At 41.3% G+C, this 14,479-nt stretch overlaps 3 protein-coding genes across 16 annotated transcripts in view; all 3 read right to left on the bottom strand.

The window, feature by feature from the left end:
* The window catches only part of LOC135718191 (uncharacterized), a 51,650-nt gene that overhangs the window by 22,413 nt on the left and 14,758 nt on the right, over positions 1 to 14,479 (bottom strand). The gene's annotated exons all lie outside the window — the stretch shown is intronic.
* LOC135718345 (sentrin-specific protease 2-like) overlaps positions 5,717 to 14,479 on the bottom strand; it is a 21,227-nt gene continuing 12,464 nt past the window's right edge. For 2 of the 4 annotated variants that reach the window (XM_073816104.1, XM_073816103.1), the window contains 7 exons: positions 10,564 to 10,666; positions 10,069 to 10,174; positions 9,934 to 9,983; positions 9,794 to 9,872; positions 6,798 to 7,247; positions 6,502 to 6,695; positions 5,717 to 6,161 (listed from right to left, as the gene is read on the bottom strand). In XM_073816104.1, coding sequence (XP_073672205.1) covers positions 7,135 to 7,247; positions 9,794 to 9,872; positions 9,934 to 9,983; positions 10,069 to 10,174; positions 10,564 to 10,666 — 451 coding nt within the window. In that variant the 3' untranslated portion in view covers positions 5,717 to 6,161; positions 6,502 to 6,695; positions 6,798 to 7,134. Of the gene's footprint in view, positions 6,162 to 6,501; positions 6,696 to 6,797; positions 7,248 to 9,793; positions 9,984 to 10,068; positions 10,175 to 10,563; positions 10,667 to 14,479 lie in introns of all 4 variants that reach the window. The other 2 variants (XM_073816106.1, XM_073816105.1) reach the window with 2 other exon arrangements.
* Positions 12,148 to 14,479, bottom strand: part of LOC135718189 (uncharacterized) — an 8,637-nt gene continuing 6,305 nt past the window's right edge. For 4 of the 11 annotated variants that reach the window (XM_073816100.1, XM_065240459.2, XM_073816101.1 and 1 more), the window contains 2 exons: positions 14,262 to 14,330; positions 12,152 to 13,070 (listed from right to left, as the gene is read on the bottom strand). Coding sequence is in view for 2 of the 11 variants with exons in the window: in XM_065240456.2 (XP_065096528.1) it covers positions 14,313 to 14,330 (18 nt within the window). In the remaining 9 variants the exon portion in view is untranslated. Of the gene's footprint in view, positions 13,071 to 14,261; positions 14,331 to 14,479 lie in introns of all 11 variants that reach the window. The other 7 variants (XM_073816097.1, XM_073816098.1, XM_065240453.2 and 4 more) reach the window with 6 other exon arrangements.

Genomic DNA, 14,479 nt, shown 5'->3' with positions numbered 1-14,479 from the left:
CGGTTGATATACGCAACGGTCGCAGTGTTGTCGGTGCGTACTAGTACATCCTTCCCTCGCAGCTCCGTAGCAAAGCGTACGAGTCCCAGATATACAGCCCACAACTCGCGGCAATTGATATGCCAGTGCAGCTGGGGTGCTGTCCACACCCCCGAAGCTGCAAGCCCGTTGTACGTGGCTCCCCACCCCGTGTTGGATGCATCTGTGTGTACAACAGCATGCCAATAAATCTGTCTCATGGAGACCCCTGCTCTCAGAAACGCAGGGTCTAACCACGGGGTGAATGTTAGACGACACGCAGGTGTAATGGTTACACGGTGAATGCCGGCGCGCCACGCTCTCCTCGGGACTCGATCGTGAAGCCAACGCTGAAGCGGTCTCATATGGAGCAGCCCGAGCGGTGTCACGGCCGCGGCTGCTGCCATATTTCCCAGGAGCTTCTGAAATTGTTTCAGAGGGACCGCGTTCTTCCCTCGGAAAGAACCAAGGCAAGTCAGAATTGATTGGACGCGCGCTTCTGTTAAACGTGCTGATAAACCGATCGAGTCCAGTTCCATCCCGAGAAAAGAGATCCTCTGCGTGGGACAAAGTTTGCTCTTTTCCCAGTTGACCCGAAGACCCAGACGGGCGAGATGCCGAAGCGTTAAGTCTCTGTGCTCGCAAAGCGTCCGCCGAGAATGCGCTATTATAAGCCAATCGTCGAGGTAAGCCAAAATGCGAACACCGCTCTCTCTCAGGGGCTTTAACGCCGCTTCCACTACTTTCGTGAATACACGGGGAGAGAGAGACAGCCCGAACGGTAGTACTTTGTATTGGTATGCCCGCCCCTCGAACGCAAAGCGCAGAAACGGTCTGTGGCGAGGGAGAATGGACACATGAAAGTACGCGTCTTTCAGATCTATTGCTGCAAACCAATCCTGGGGCCGTATTGACTGAAATATCAGTTTCGGCGTTATCATTCTGAAGGATCGTCTTTGGAGAGATCGGTTCAGAACGCGCAAATCCAAGATCGGCCGTAACCCACCGCCCTTCTTTGGAACTATGAAATACGGGCTGTAAAACCCTGAGCTCATCTCGGTTGGAGGGACCGGTTCGATCGCGTCCTTCGCCAGGAGGACATCGAGTTCTGCACGCAGTACATGTGCATCGGACGCTTTCACTGTAGTGAAACGAATGCCCGAGAATTTGGGTGTGTGCCGGTTGAATTGAATTTCGTAACCGAGGCGGATCGTGCGTAATACCCATCGGGACGGGCTGGTAAGCTGAAGCCAAGCTTCCAGAGACCGTGCGAGGGGAATAACGGCACAACCGGAGAGCTCGCGGTGGGGCAGACGAGCGGAACAGGTGAGACTGCCGGTGCGCGCGCCGTAAGAGCGCACGCAGCTACAGTGTGTGTGCGTGTTGTGACACTGACCTGAGACCGCTGAGGGAGCTGGTGGTCCGGTCTCCGCAGTGGAGAGCTCGGACTCCTCAGAACCCCCGCTGGCGATGGAGGAGAGGGAGGATGAGCAGATGAATGCCCGCTCACATCTCTCTCGATCCTCTGGAGACCTGGAGAAGGAATAGGAATGCACTCTTTTTGTGGTTTTGTGGGTGCCGGCTGAGAAGCCGGCGGAACAGAAACAAAACGAAACCAAAGATTTTCCACCCGGCCCTCCTCCGGGGGAAGGAGCGGTGCGTTCACCGTCTCCCGAAGAGTGATCCCATCCGAATCCAGGTCGCCCGTCTCAGGGCCGCTTAGATCCCCGTCTGCGACCACGGGAAGCGGATTGAGCGGGCGGGGCGGGCTGTCGACGGCTGTTCCCCCTCCGTTGTCTGGATGATTTCCTAGGGGGGGGGGGCGGAGGCAGCCGCCACAGGGCGCCCTCGGCGAGGAGCAGACTGGGCAGCCGGTGCTGGTGGACGAGAGGCAGGCCTCTTGCGCCGGGGCATGATCTTGGAGATCGCTTCAGTCTGCTTCTGAGCGGCGGTGAATTGCTGCGCAAAAGACTCCACCGACTCGCCGAATAGGCCAGTCTGTGACACTGGAGCGTCCAGGAACTTGTTCTTGTCCGCTTCCGTCATGTCAGCCAGACACAACCATAGGTGGCGTTCTTGGACCACGAGTGTAGACATCGCACGACCAATCGCCTGCGCCGTCACCTTCGTAGCGCGGAGAGCCAAATCAGTGGCAGCCCGCAGCTCCGAGAAGACGGGTGAGTCGTGTCCTCCCTCATGCAGATCTCGTAAGGCCTTCGCTTGATGGACCTGCAGCAAAGCCATTGCATGCAGAGCCGAAGCCGCCTCTCCACAAGCCTGATGGGCAGCGCCCGTTAAACCGGACGACTGTCTACAAGCCCGAGAGGGAAGGGTTGGGCGGTCCTTCCAGGAGGCAGCGGTGGCCGGACACAGCTGCATCGCGACGCCCCGCTCCACAGGGGGGATCCCCGTATAACCCTTAGCGGCTCCGTTGGTGAGGGAGGTGAGGGGGGAGGGCTGAATCGGCCGTAACCGGGTAGAATACGGCGACTTCCAAGTCCGTGACAGCTCCTCGTGCACCTCGGGGAAGAAAGGTACTGGTGGAGAGGGCTGTGAAGCCCGGGCAGCTCCGAAGAACCAATCATCCAGGCGGGACGGTTCGGGCTGAGGGGGGTTAACCCACTCCAACCCTACGGTCTCCGCCGCTCGAGAGAGCACAGCCACCATCTCCGGGTCAAACTCCGGCGTCACGACCCGACCAGAGGGAGGAAGAACGTCGGAGTCAGCTTCGGAAAGAGGGGCTCCACCCTCGGGTGTTGCGGTCGAAGCGGGTCCAGAGGGAGGCGCAACGGATTCTACAGCGCTCGTAGAACACGAGGCTGCAGTCTCCATAGGCACCTCTACCGGCTGAGGACGGGAAGGCTGAGAGCCGGAGGACGAATCCCCCGACCGGCTCAGCACAGTTAGACGCAGATCGTCCTTAGAGAGCTTCGCGGCCGCACCGTGGCGGCGGTCAGAACTCACCGGACGCGGACGCCGTTCCCGTAGAAACGACAACCGCCTGCGTAAATCCAGCAGGGACATCTCCTCGCAATGAGAACATGCACCCCCAGCGAACGCAGCCTCCGCATGCTCGATGCCCAAGCATGAAAGACAGCGCTCGTGACCGTCCTTTGGAACCATGTACTTGCCGCATCCAAGAACACACGGACGAAAAGCCATCCTGAAAAGGACGCTGATCTCCGGATATACGAGAGAGTGGCTGCCTTTAACAAGGCACAAAGCTCTCCGTATCACTCTTTTAGGGAAATTCACTCTTAGATGCTCAGTTGATGATGCGCACAGGGATCAGCAACGCACTCACTAATAACTCAAAACAAAAAAGATGCAGAGTAGTGAAAACTGCGGCTGTGCTTTACAGTTGGACAGGTGTTCTTTTCAGTAAAGTCTGTGCCATTAGTTTTCCAAACATACCTTTACTCGTGGCAAAAAAGTGCTATTTTCACCTTATCGTTCCACAGGACCTTTATCAAAAATGCATCATGCATTTGGACGCTGATTTTTGATGTGAGGGCGCAGAAGACATTTTTTTCTGATGACCCTTCCATGAAGGCCATTTTTGCGCAGGTGTCGCTGCACAGTTTAACGGTGCACCACAACTCCGGAGTCTGACCAATGTTTTGGAGGTCTTTTGCAGTCTAAACAAGGTTCTGACTTGCTTTTCTAGCAATCAAAGCAGTTCTTTCTAATATTTTTCTCAGGCTTCCAGACCTTATCTTAACCACACTATTTCTGTTAACTGCTATTTCTTAATTACAATCCAAACTGAGGAATTTGGTACCTGAAAAGCTTTGCAATCTTCTTACAGACTTCCTTTTCTTTGTTGGCGTCAATCATTTTCATATACAGAGTGCCAGGCAACTGCTTAGAGGAACTGATTCTTGGGACTGGATTAGAGAAGCCTGTCTATTAATAAATTTAAAATTTGCATTGCCTGGCCTTTCCTAATAATGACTGTGATCAAGCCATGACCCTATTGGGCCAAATAAGGTCTGATACCTTGGTCAAAGTTATCTGAGAGCTCAAATCTCATGGGGTTCCCATTCTTTTGCAGGGTGCTGTTTTACTTTTTCACCCTAAAATCCCAGAAAACTACAAGAATAGACTAATATTGCTAATATTATACTACAGTGTTCTTCAACCCTGGTCCTGGAGGACCCCCTTCCAGAAAGTTTTAGATGTAGTCTTACTTAAAACACCTGAACCAACTCATCAGCCTCCTTCCAGAATGTCTCCCTAACAAGCTGGCAAGTTAAAACAGGTGTGTTGATTAAGGAGAGATCTTAAACATTCTGGAAGGGGGTCCTCCAGGACCAGGGTTGAAGAACACCGTTATACTATATTGACTAATATTGAGTGTTTAAAGTTTAACTTCATGCCTTTTGGAGATCATTTCATCTTCCACTCACTTAACTGTTCACATTAACAGAATTTTCCAGAGGTGCCCAAACTTTTGCATGCCACTGTAATTATACATTTGTTCTTAAATTTTTTCTTTTATTTAGGTTTTTTCATCGACTGAAATACCAGTTCTTATCCGGGATAAGAAATCGACGTTTAGATGACTTGCTTGATGTCCTCCTTCGCAAGACGGAGACTTACTTTCAGGTGATAAAACACCTGCAGTCAGCTGGAAGAATGCCAAACTCTGTTGCCATGAAGTCAGTGGAAACATTTAATAAGGCAACAGGAATGCTGGATAAAGGCTGGTCTGACAACATAACAAGACAATCTTCAGAAATATACATGTATAATGTGCCATCTGAACAAGACCCCTCACTTTTCTATAGGACCTGCCCCGCGGAGTGCTTCTGCAGTTGCCCTGTTGGTTTGAGAGGTCAAAAATGCAAACATTTGGTTTTGCTAGATGTACTTAACGAAAAGGATGATGCGGCATTCCCTAAACTTGCTCTTCAGCTGGAAGCTCATGTGAAAGCTTTACAAGAAAAAGCTCACTTCAATGTCCATTGCGACATAAAGATGGAAATCAGTGTGGAAAGTCTCTGTGGAAGAGGAACATACCATGCATCTTTGAAAACCTATTCTTGTACGTGTTGCACCTTCTCCTATCATGGTATATGTCCCTGTCTTATTTTAGCACAACAGCTGTTTGGAATGACTGATAATGAAAAAAGGTGCTGTTCTGTTAATCAAAATGTTGATTCTGATTTAGATTTTGAGCAACAAGACAGAAATTCTGACTTCCAGAAACTAGAAGACATTCTTGAAATAGTCAAAATGTGGCAGACGGTTCCAGAGAACATTAAGAAGCAAATAAATGATCTTTATGTTAACGTGCAACAAGAAGACAGAAGTCTTTTGTCAAAAAGGCATTGTACCAAGGACCTTTCAAGGAAGATACGGCCACTCTTCCCATGCAAAACAAAACATCAAAAGAAGAAAAAAACACTAGCAGCTTCAAAGAAAATCTGTATTTCTGCCTCAAATACAGAAGGCTTCAAGAGAAGAACAAAATTTAAAAAAGCAAGACAATCAAAGCAAACAAATACAAGACTTGATGCAGATTAGCTTGTTTGAACATTTGGGATCAAATTAAGAGTGATTTTAGTATTGTTAAATCTCTATGAATGAACTGAATGGTAAGTAAATGTTAAATACTTAAACTACAAGATTAATTGTCAATAAAAAAAAGTCGATTTCAATTTTATATTTTTTATTGTAGAGTATTACAATTACAATTACAATTAAATATCACAATAATTTCTAATTATTTATGGTGGTCTTGAGTGATTCTGTTTAAAGAAAATTTTCCAATAAAACATGTTTATTTACTTCTTTACACTACATAGGTGTAAAACTTAGCTTAACACTGGGCTGGTTTTGTAAAATTAACGAGAGAGAGAGAGAGAGAGATTAACTATAGAAAAGTAGAAATACTCAGTAGAGGTAAAACTTAAAACAATAGTCTACTGACTGATTTAACAAAACATGAACATTCACAAAAGGCTGAAAGCTGCTGCTAGTAAAACTTTTCTCTTACTACATTTCATTTTAAACTCTCTATAATGAAACCCAAGACACCATCAACTGCTTGTGGACCAAATGTGTGGGTTAACAAACTGAAGGGTGAAGTATTGTTCAGGCTTGATTGCAAGTTAGCACGTACAGCAGCAAGAGCTGTCCTTTAATGAAAAAGACAAAACTGTAAAAATTAAACAGCCAACATATGAAGAGTTTCGTTGCAAAACGAGATAACCACCGTTTTTTTAATTGTTCAGAAATCTCGTTTTTTGGTTGTGCATTCCAATTAATTTCAATTCAACTGCAGTTGGTTTGTTTTGATTTTAATCTTCATAACTTAAAGAATACAGCTATGTAGCACCATAAAACAAAATAATAACATGATAATATAATAATAAACATGTTTTGACAAAAATGTTAAATGGATTTATCTCGTTTTGGAAAGAAACTCTTCATATACTAACAACAAACATAACTTTGCATTAAGCAATGGCACTTTACCTTGTTATTTCTGCATCCTGGTAACTTATGTCCTTGCGTACCAACTGTGGACTAACATTTTGACAAAGGCTTTTGGTTAGCCCAGTGGCTAGGTCTGTAGCCTCCCCCTCTGTTAGTGCACTAAAAATGCTGGTCTTAGTTTTCACTTTCTTGGGAAGGGTGAGGACTATTTCAGGTAAATTTTTCTTGCGTCCCTTTAGAATAAATTATTAGAACAAGAGAAACAAATAGTGAAACAAACATAACTACCATAATAATATATTAATTTTATCAGTGTACTGTAATTATAAACTTACTCCTAGCAGATCTCTGAATACATTAGAGGACATGTTCTCCCCTTCTATTCTGCGCTGAATTTCTTCATTTGTAACAACATATTGGGCCTTTCTCTGGCCAGTGAGGGCTAAGCGTCCAAAAACTTTAATGCCCTCTCTGTGGTTATTCAGAGAACAAACTCCACTGTCAATTGCCTCTACTTCCTCGCTTTCACAAGCTGCATCACTTCCCTTGTCAAAAGTTTGTGGCTCGCTGTCTCCCTTGATGTCTTGCTCTTTTTCCCTTTTCAAAGATTCCCCTGCCTTGCGTTTTTTACCCTTTGATTGGCCTTTTTTCCCCTTCACTTTGGCTGTTTTGTTAGTTTTTTTTTTCTCCTCCCTGTTGATCCTGATCATCTGGGGTTACTCTTGTGCTTCCCTCTGTCTGCTTACTTTCTTGACTTTGTAGAGGCTGCAACATAAAATTGCCACCTACCATATAAAGCAATAGAATCAATACATTTCATGAGAAAATTTGTTACATTTGGTGTACAATAAAGCAATAAACCCCAAGAAGCAGTGGGTTACCAGTGCCTAAAACCCCCTTAGCTGTTATAAAATGCACTGGTAACCCAACGCTTTGAGGGGTTTATTGCGTTTATAAAACATTATTTCATATGCATAACGTTAGCGGGATTTTATAAAATAAAACACAAATAAGTAATTATATTAGTACAAATATTACTCTTCCATCAAACAAAGTAGTTCCTCAGAATCAAGTGTGACTGAAACAGAGCGCAGTTCCCAACCAACACAGACGCAGCAAAGACACGATGAAAATATAATTTAAGACTGTGGTGTTTATTTTATAAATCAACATTCATCTAATTTATACATTAACATTTATATTGTGCAGCTGTTGAAGTGATGGTCAAATATTCTTGGAAGCATGCTTAACTCTTTCCCTGTCGGCGTTTTTTTTTTTTAAGTTGTCACCCAGTTTTTGATTAATGCCTTACAGAAAAATTATCTTCTTTAAATAAACATGAAATATCAAATCAAAGATTAGACCATCCACTTTCAAACAAAAACAAACAAACAAAAAAACGTTTTATCCTACCTTCATTTGTTCTCTTATCATCTCTCAATTTTTTTTGCTAAAAGCGGAGATAATTTCATTTTTGTGAAGAACTTTTGTAAGAGATCAGATTCAGAGCCTGATAAGTTGAGTGAATATGCGTCAGTGTTTAAATTGGGTAAGATCGCCACCCAGTGGATAATAGCGGAAGTATGAACTTGAGTTATAAACTTTTTATCTTTATCGTCGAGATGACTCAACAATATTTATTGACATTTATCTGGATATCGCCATTAATTGTGCAATTGTAGACAAATAAAAAATATGATTAAAGACTGTGGTGTTTATTTTCATAAATCAGTACGCAGCAACAGTGGCGCAGTGGTACTTATGTAATGTGGTCTGAACCGTGGGTTTACCGGTATATTTTATGAATGAAGAACCAGAACTGCCTGTTTTATAACTAAATGTTTGTGTCGTATGAGAGTTCCTTATCATACAGATCATCCTTGTTTACACTCACACTTGTATAAGCTGTACAGAACCGTGCTTGTTGTAAGTTGCAATTGATGTTGTTGTAAACTCCCCTAGAGCTCAGCAGAGAATTTAAATGAACCTGATCAAGCAAATCTAGTCCTTTAGGCTTATTTGAATACTACAGGTATGTAGAGCAGGTTTGAAACACACTCTGGCCCTCCAGGAGCTGAGTTTGACAATGCTGGTATAGACGGTTTCATCGGACGCATGTGCATTGCGGTTACGCGCCTGGACGGAAGTGGCTGGTAACTATACTGACCTCTGGAACGGAACAAATACCCTTTTGGAAAATAAAAACATTTCTGTTTCCAAAAGACAAGGGGAGACAGTGAGCATCACTGTTAGAAGTGATGTGTTAATTTTTTACACATCTTTGTGCATTCATTTTAACAAATTATGTGTCATTGTGTTGATTTTGTTTTAAAATATAACAAGTTGTGTTAAAAGTAACACAAAATGTGTTGTTTTAATAATAACACAGAGATGAGTGGACTAAATGTGTTGTCCCAGAATCAAAACTAATGTGTTGTTTTTAACACATCCGTTCTAAGAGTGATGGATCACCTGTGCAGATTTGGCACTCAGGCAAGAATTTAAGGATCTATATTTACGTTGTATACATTCATTTTACACAGTAACATTAGCTTAGTGTATAGAGACACAGCGCAGTTATGCAAATTTGAAAAGCACGCCCACCGGGGGGGGGGGGCAATCCAACCGTCTCCTTTGACTTTGTTAGCGAGAGGACGCCTCCTTGTCATTTCTGGCTTATAACAAAAACAGAATAATGCCTAAAAGCTGCTGTGTGACAATATGTACAGCTAACAAGCCAAAGAACCCAGAAATACATTTTTATAAGCTGTCAAGCAGTAAAACCCAGTCTTTAAGGAGAATAAAGTGGATCGCCGACTACATTTCCCCCTAGTGGACGCAGTTTTACTAATAGGAGTACTATGAAAAGTTGCCTGTTTTCCACTTTTGTGTCTTTAAACGCTTGTTTTTTGAGGTCGATAGCTTATAAAAAAGTTATTTCTGGGTTCTTTGGCTTGTTAGCTGTACATATTGTCACACAGCAGCTTTTAGGCATTATTCTGTTTTAAGCCAGAAATGACAAGGAGGCGGCCTCTAGCAATACAAAGTCAATGGAGACGGTTGGATTGTTTCCCCCCCGGTGGGTGTGGTTTTCAGGTTATGACGCGCTCCACTCTGTCTCTATATCTATTCACTTTAGCTATGATTTGAACTAAGGTAATTTACTGGTTATTTATTTTGCTTGTTATCAAAAATTATTTACTCTAGAGGGACTCTTCTATTATTGAATATATGCGGAAATCTATCGGAAGTTATGTTTGGGCAACAAAAGTCATTTGTTTATGTAAGTGGAATACTGTAGCTGCTTGTTCTTGTAATTAAAATTACTCACCATTGCAGATTAGACATATGCCACAGAGTATTTGCTGACATCTCGAATGCCTGTGTGCACCACATTTCTGACAGCACACCTAAAAATAAAGCAATGCTTGGTATTATGCCACTTATTACAACATCAATCCTTCTAATTACCTTGTCTTTGATTAGGACACCCCAGCACACTGTGCACTTCATACTTCTATCTGCAAGGGAAAAACATGATATTAGTCATAATTTCTTATACAATTGTTTAAGTTTGTTTGTCTTACATTTTTTAACAGTGAGTACCCAAGGAGGAAAATAGAGTGTAGCAGAGCTGTGCCCTCAGCTGAGGAATATCAGTAGAAGAATATCCATCCACAAATCCTTTTCCATCAAGCAGGGCCTGAGCAAACTAAAATATAAATGAATAAATTAACAGGCCTTTTGTCAATATTTATACAATGTATAAGTAAAATTACGTTCACTCTAATCAAAGGTCAATATTCTTTGGCCACCACTGTATATATACACATAAATGCACATACACTCTAAACAATGCTGGGTAACTATTGGACAGAACACATTGCTGGGTTAAAATGACCCAAATAATGGGTTGTTTTAACCCAACTGCTGGCTGATTAACAATAACTCAGCAGTTGGATTAAAACAACCCATTATTTGGGTCATTTTACCCAGCAATGTGTTCTGTCCAATAGTTACCCAGCCCTGGGTTAAGAACAACCCAGCATTTTGTAGAGTGAACACACACACACAAACAACATTAACATTTTACATATCTACCATTAGCACATGGATTCCACAAGAATGTCCGTCGTCCTGCCGTGGATGGGGCACATCATTCCATTTCCACTCCAGGATACATCCCTTTGCCTTGGCAAAAGAACTGAAAATAAAGTTATTAGGTCAAATAATCAGTGATGGACAAACCAAGTACTTGAGTTAAAGTACAGATAACCTAATTAAATATTTCCCCACAAAAAGTATTATTACTTGTATTTAAAGGAACAGTATGTAAGAAATTTATATCAATGAATCATAAAATGGCCCTGATATGTCACTAGACATTAAGAAATCATTTTCATTTCAAATACTTGTATCACTGCCAACAGTGGTCCGGCCATGATATTGTCATTTAAAAAGTGGAGTTGCAGACCTCAACTGATGTTTATGTTGTCATTTTGTGTATTGGCCACCTGGGGCCCGTTCTTCGTACGTCACTTAATACATCTGAGATCAAATGAGACATCCCATATGTTTAGATCTGGCTAATTATGATCTCGCTTATTTGGTTCTTTGAACACCACTGCTGTTGATGATTAGTATGGCAGGATTGAATTATCTGAGATCACTGCGCGTTCGTGCACTGCAAGAAAAGTCAATACACACGATAGTAGAAACACTGATCAGCCACGCTGTGATTGGCCAGTTGTTACAATGGCCAAGAACACACCCATTTTTTAACCCCTACAGTCTGAGAGCTATTGATGAAAGGTTGTGAACTTTTTATGACACTGAATTTAAAAACCCAGTTAAAGCTACTTTTGTACATAAATCACCATAAATAATGTAACATTTTCTGTAAAAATATAATCTTGATATCTTTATTATGCTTGTCATAGATTTAAATTACTGATTGTAATTAAAATTTGATGCTCCTAAAGTACTTTAAATCTATTTTAAAAACAGTTAAAATCCTGTTTTATCTGTTTGAAACAGCAACATAAAAAGCAGAATAAAAAAACACAGGTGGTGGTCCTGCATCTTCATGTGATGTGCTGGCAGGAGTGATGTCTCTAAACTGATTGATTGTACAGATCATCTCTGGAGGCAGCTGCTCTCTTAAACCTACAGCCAATGCAACAATTTCATTGCTGATAAATACAATTTTAATTGTAGTTTATTATAAGATTGTGTTGTCCTCTCTTTTGTGCAGTTGTAGATAATACACCAACACTTTTAGCAGTTTCCAAGAATGTGGTAAATAAAGTATGATGTGCAGTAAGGGAATGTAAACCCAGACAGCACACATACATCTGGCCGACGTTGTGCCGACTTTCAAAGTTCCATCGGCAAGATGTCGCTCAGGGAGCGTTTGCTCATTGGGAAGATGTCGTCTAGATGTCGGCATCTCGTCGCAAATGCCCTCGGGCCGATGTTTAAACGATGCAATTACAGCCGCTCTGCACGGGCTTTACCGTGCATTTATTTATTAAATTAAACCTTTATTCATTCACACTTATGCAGAATAATGTGCTTCTGTGCAATAATAACTAAAAACAAGTACACCACTGTCAATAAACGTTGCAAATTTATTCATTTGACAAATATAACACATAAACAACTTGGATAAATCAGTAACAGAATATTTAGATGTGTCACACATAAATTATATATTCTGTAACTATTATACACTGCTATACTACTGTGTAAACGTTTTACTTACACTTTACTAAAATATTTCTTATACCCTTCAAAATAATATACTCTTAAAGTATATGATTCAATTACGTTTGTGGACAAAAATATAGTCTCAACATATACATTTATTTCAATTGAGAACTAAAATTTAATTTAAAACTTTTTTCAAATTACTTGGACAAAATGATAAAATAAACAAGTAATTCAAGCCCATAATACATAGAAATTTCTTTAAAAATATCTCAGGGTGAGATGTCAAAAAATTACTGAAAAACCCAAGGGTATATATTTCAAATTCTAGGCAAAGGGTGGCTGCATTTGAAATGCTAAAATATAACAGTTTGGATTTCAGAAGTTTTAGTCTCAAGATAATTCACATATGTTGTACAAATGGGACACGGCCTGTGAAAACCCAGCAAAGTATTTCTTTGTGACTTACTGTTTTCTACATAAAATCATCCTACACAATTCAGAAAACATTATCTGAAAATATAATCTTGACATATTCAATACTGACTGAGTAAGGTCATGTCAAAGACTGAACTCAATGTTAAATCAGTAAATTCAAACTTTAGATGTCATAAGATGTTAAGACAGTAGCCTGGATTTCATATACAAGGTCACATATTTATGTATCTTAGAAATATATTGTAAATAATAATGTGCATGTACATAACAAAAACATTTAATCATAAAACATTCTCGACAGGTCTTCTGTCTTGTTTTCTGCACTCGTCTCTGCAAGCAGTGCCTTTAAACCTTAGAGGTTCCTCTTTGTTGCCTTTGCTTCCTGTCCCGAACACTGCCTTTTAAACATCTGAACACCACTTCTTCCTCTCCATGGTTTCTCTTTGTTGCTTTAGGATCACCTAAATGGAAACATCCAACAAAAAATTATTAATCATACGATCACATTTTTATATTTAAATTTAGGTGCCTATGGCAAACATGAACAATCGTGTATATTGGATAGATAATCAAAAAGCGGACCCACAAAGCATACAGTACTTTATGTAAGCATATAAAACATCTGGTCTACTATGTTGTTGCATTCCTGAGTGTCTGGCTGTGCATTATAAACAGTGTTAATTCTTCTTTGCATCCTCAACTATTCTTAAAATGAGTGCTATAGGAGGAATTAATGCAAATGTCTTGAAAATTATACATTTTATTGTTAGAGATATCTAAAGATAACAGTCACCCACTTGCTTACCACCAAACTGTGTTGAACAAGTGCTTGCATCAGTGTTCATGTAATCGAGTAAAGTATAACCTTATTCACACAGCACTTTGGTCCCAGAAAATATCCGTAAAATTGGCAGACAGGCATTTGTGTGAACGCAAAGATGTTCCAGGAAAGAGGACCTAGTAACATTACCGTAAGATACCTGGAAAGCCCTCTTTGTGAATGAGACGCAAAAACAATGGCGTAGTTTTGAAGTTATGGTTCAGCTCTTTAAAACAAGGGTTTTACAAAGGTCGGCAAACTGGACTGAAGCAGAGATCAGGGAGCTTGTCACTATCCACGCTGAAGCAGAGATCATTTAGCAGCATAACAGTTCTAGCGCATCAGGTGCTCACATGAGCTTATATTAAACAAAATACATGTGCGTCATAGCAACAATGTATACCATTCAGCTCTTTAAAACGGGGGTTTAAATGAACATTTACATTCACAATGAGAAATGTCTGCAAACTGGACTAGAACAGAGTTCAGGGAGTTTCAAAAATCCACTTTGAAATTGGGTTAATTCATGTGCATACTAGAACAGCGCATCACGCACTCCATTATAGTCTTATCATAAACAAAAATGCAGTCTTCTGCAGAGAGAAATAACCAATAATAACAAACCCTCAGACACTGTGGATAAAACCTATCAAGTGCAGGACTTTAAACACATCATGTGTCTTTACGGCATAAACACAGATTCCGGAAAATCATTGGCAGCGTGAATGAACCAAAAATCAAATGGTCCTGGACCAAGTTTAAGTATAATATGAATGGGCCCTTCTTCAATGTATCGTGTCTAACAGATACCAAGTAGCAAAGTTTGTCTCACCTGTGGGCCACAACACTTAGTTCTGTCCTAGTATACGCCTTAGTCCTCGGTCTAGATCTCACCCAAAAACTGTAAACGGAGCAGAACAGAAATGTTCATTTGTAAGTAGAAATGATAAGTGGACCCAGATTTGTTCCAGAATGTATTAAATGAAAATAACATGGTCTGCTTTGTCTAAGATAAAGGATAAAATGCACTGTTAAATAAAAGACATTTTA

Source organism: Paramisgurnus dabryanus, chromosome 10, assembly GCF_030506205.2.
Source record: "Paramisgurnus dabryanus chromosome 10, PD_genome_1.1, whole genome shotgun sequence".
Lineage (NCBI taxonomy): Eukaryota > Metazoa > Chordata > Actinopteri > Cypriniformes > Cobitidae > Paramisgurnus > Paramisgurnus dabryanus.
This window is presented reverse-complemented; position numbering and strand designations above follow the sequence as displayed.